At 53.2% G+C, this 1,116-nt stretch overlaps 1 protein-coding gene across 1 annotated transcript; it reads left to right on the top strand.

Annotated features, from left to right (window-relative positions):
- Positions 1-519: 519 nt before the first annotated feature.
- CABS01_17246 (uncharacterized protein) lies at positions 520-1,116 on the top strand (the record flags this gene model as incomplete). The annotated part of the gene is made up of 2 exons (XM_060550573.1): positions 520-639; positions 700-1,116. 2 exons carry the CDS (start codon positions 520-522, stop codon positions 1,114-1,116), a joined length of 537 nt encoding a protein of 178 aa, XP_060393552.1.

The raw sequence follows: 1,116 nt of genomic DNA, 5'->3' as shown, positions 1-1,116 counted from the left end.
GCATGTTCACTAGCTTGCTTGGTTTGGGAGACCATCGTGACTGATGGTACGTGGATGGACGTCAAGCCTCAAGGCGTTGGCTGTGATCTGACCGAAGGAATACGGAGAGCAGACGGCTCGCCGGCCTTGGTGGGCCCAATCAAGCTCGGTTTTGGGTGTTTTACTGTGATGGGCAGGAAGTTCCTAGCGCAGTCGCAAGGTGGAGTGGTGCGTCCTCCCTTGTTCTCCATCTTGTGGCGACCGTTGGTTAGGATCGGGGGGTCGACTTGGCAATAGGTTAGATGTTGGGGTAGCAATCGTCTTGCTTATAACCGGCCGATGTCGAATTGACAGAATATAACAGATTGAACATGTAGCTTCCCGATTGCTTGCAACGAAAATGGATAGCGAGCGGTCAAGCCAAAAGAGAAATAAAGAAGGGGGAAAAAGCATAAAAGCCCGTAGTTGCGCGCCACGAAAGCAATATGGAACTCATCAGAAGACATTCAGACAAAACCATTTCTCTGCCTCCTCCATCTGATGTCGACACCGATCCACTCATTCCACGGTCGGAACCCACCACCGTTCCGCCCGCGAGTCTTTCTTAGACCCGGAGTTCCGTCTCTTCCATCGATCAACCCCACATACCCGGGGCCGCAGGTAGGCCAATCTCTCCATCAACCCCATACTGTCATGAACTAGCCTAATGGTCGCGAATAGCGATGCGCCATGTGTCTTGACCCCAATTGCGAGGCTCGAACTGGGCTGCATTACATGTGGAACGCGCAGCAGTACCTGTCGAATGCACAAAAAGAGCTGGTTTCCATACATCATGAGCGTTGCCGTGTAAATGAAGAACACTGGGAAATTTTCCTTTTGCCCATTGTGCTTCCGGCTCACGATGTCAGCGGAGAGTGTCGAAGCAGATATTGTCGTGCTCTGGGTCTGGCGACTCGGATGCACCATCTCGAACAGCGCGAGCGTGTGTTGCGAGAGGGCTGCCGGAAGGCCCATCAAGCTTTGCTGACTCAGTTGGCCAGGTTCGGGGGAATCAATGAAATCTCAGCCATCGCAACCGAATCGCAGATGGGACCACAAGGGCAGCCCCGAAAGCGCCGCAGAACAAACGAAGCGTAA

Source organism: Colletotrichum abscissum, assembly GCF_030869225.1.
Source record: "Colletotrichum abscissum strain IMI 504890 chromosome Unknown Scaffold_515.1, whole genome shotgun sequence".
Taxonomy (NCBI): Eukaryota; Fungi; Ascomycota; class Sordariomycetes; order Glomerellales; family Glomerellaceae; genus Colletotrichum; species Colletotrichum abscissum.
The sequence above is the reverse complement of the archived record's forward strand: the minus strand, read 5'-3'. Positions and strand labels throughout refer to the sequence as shown.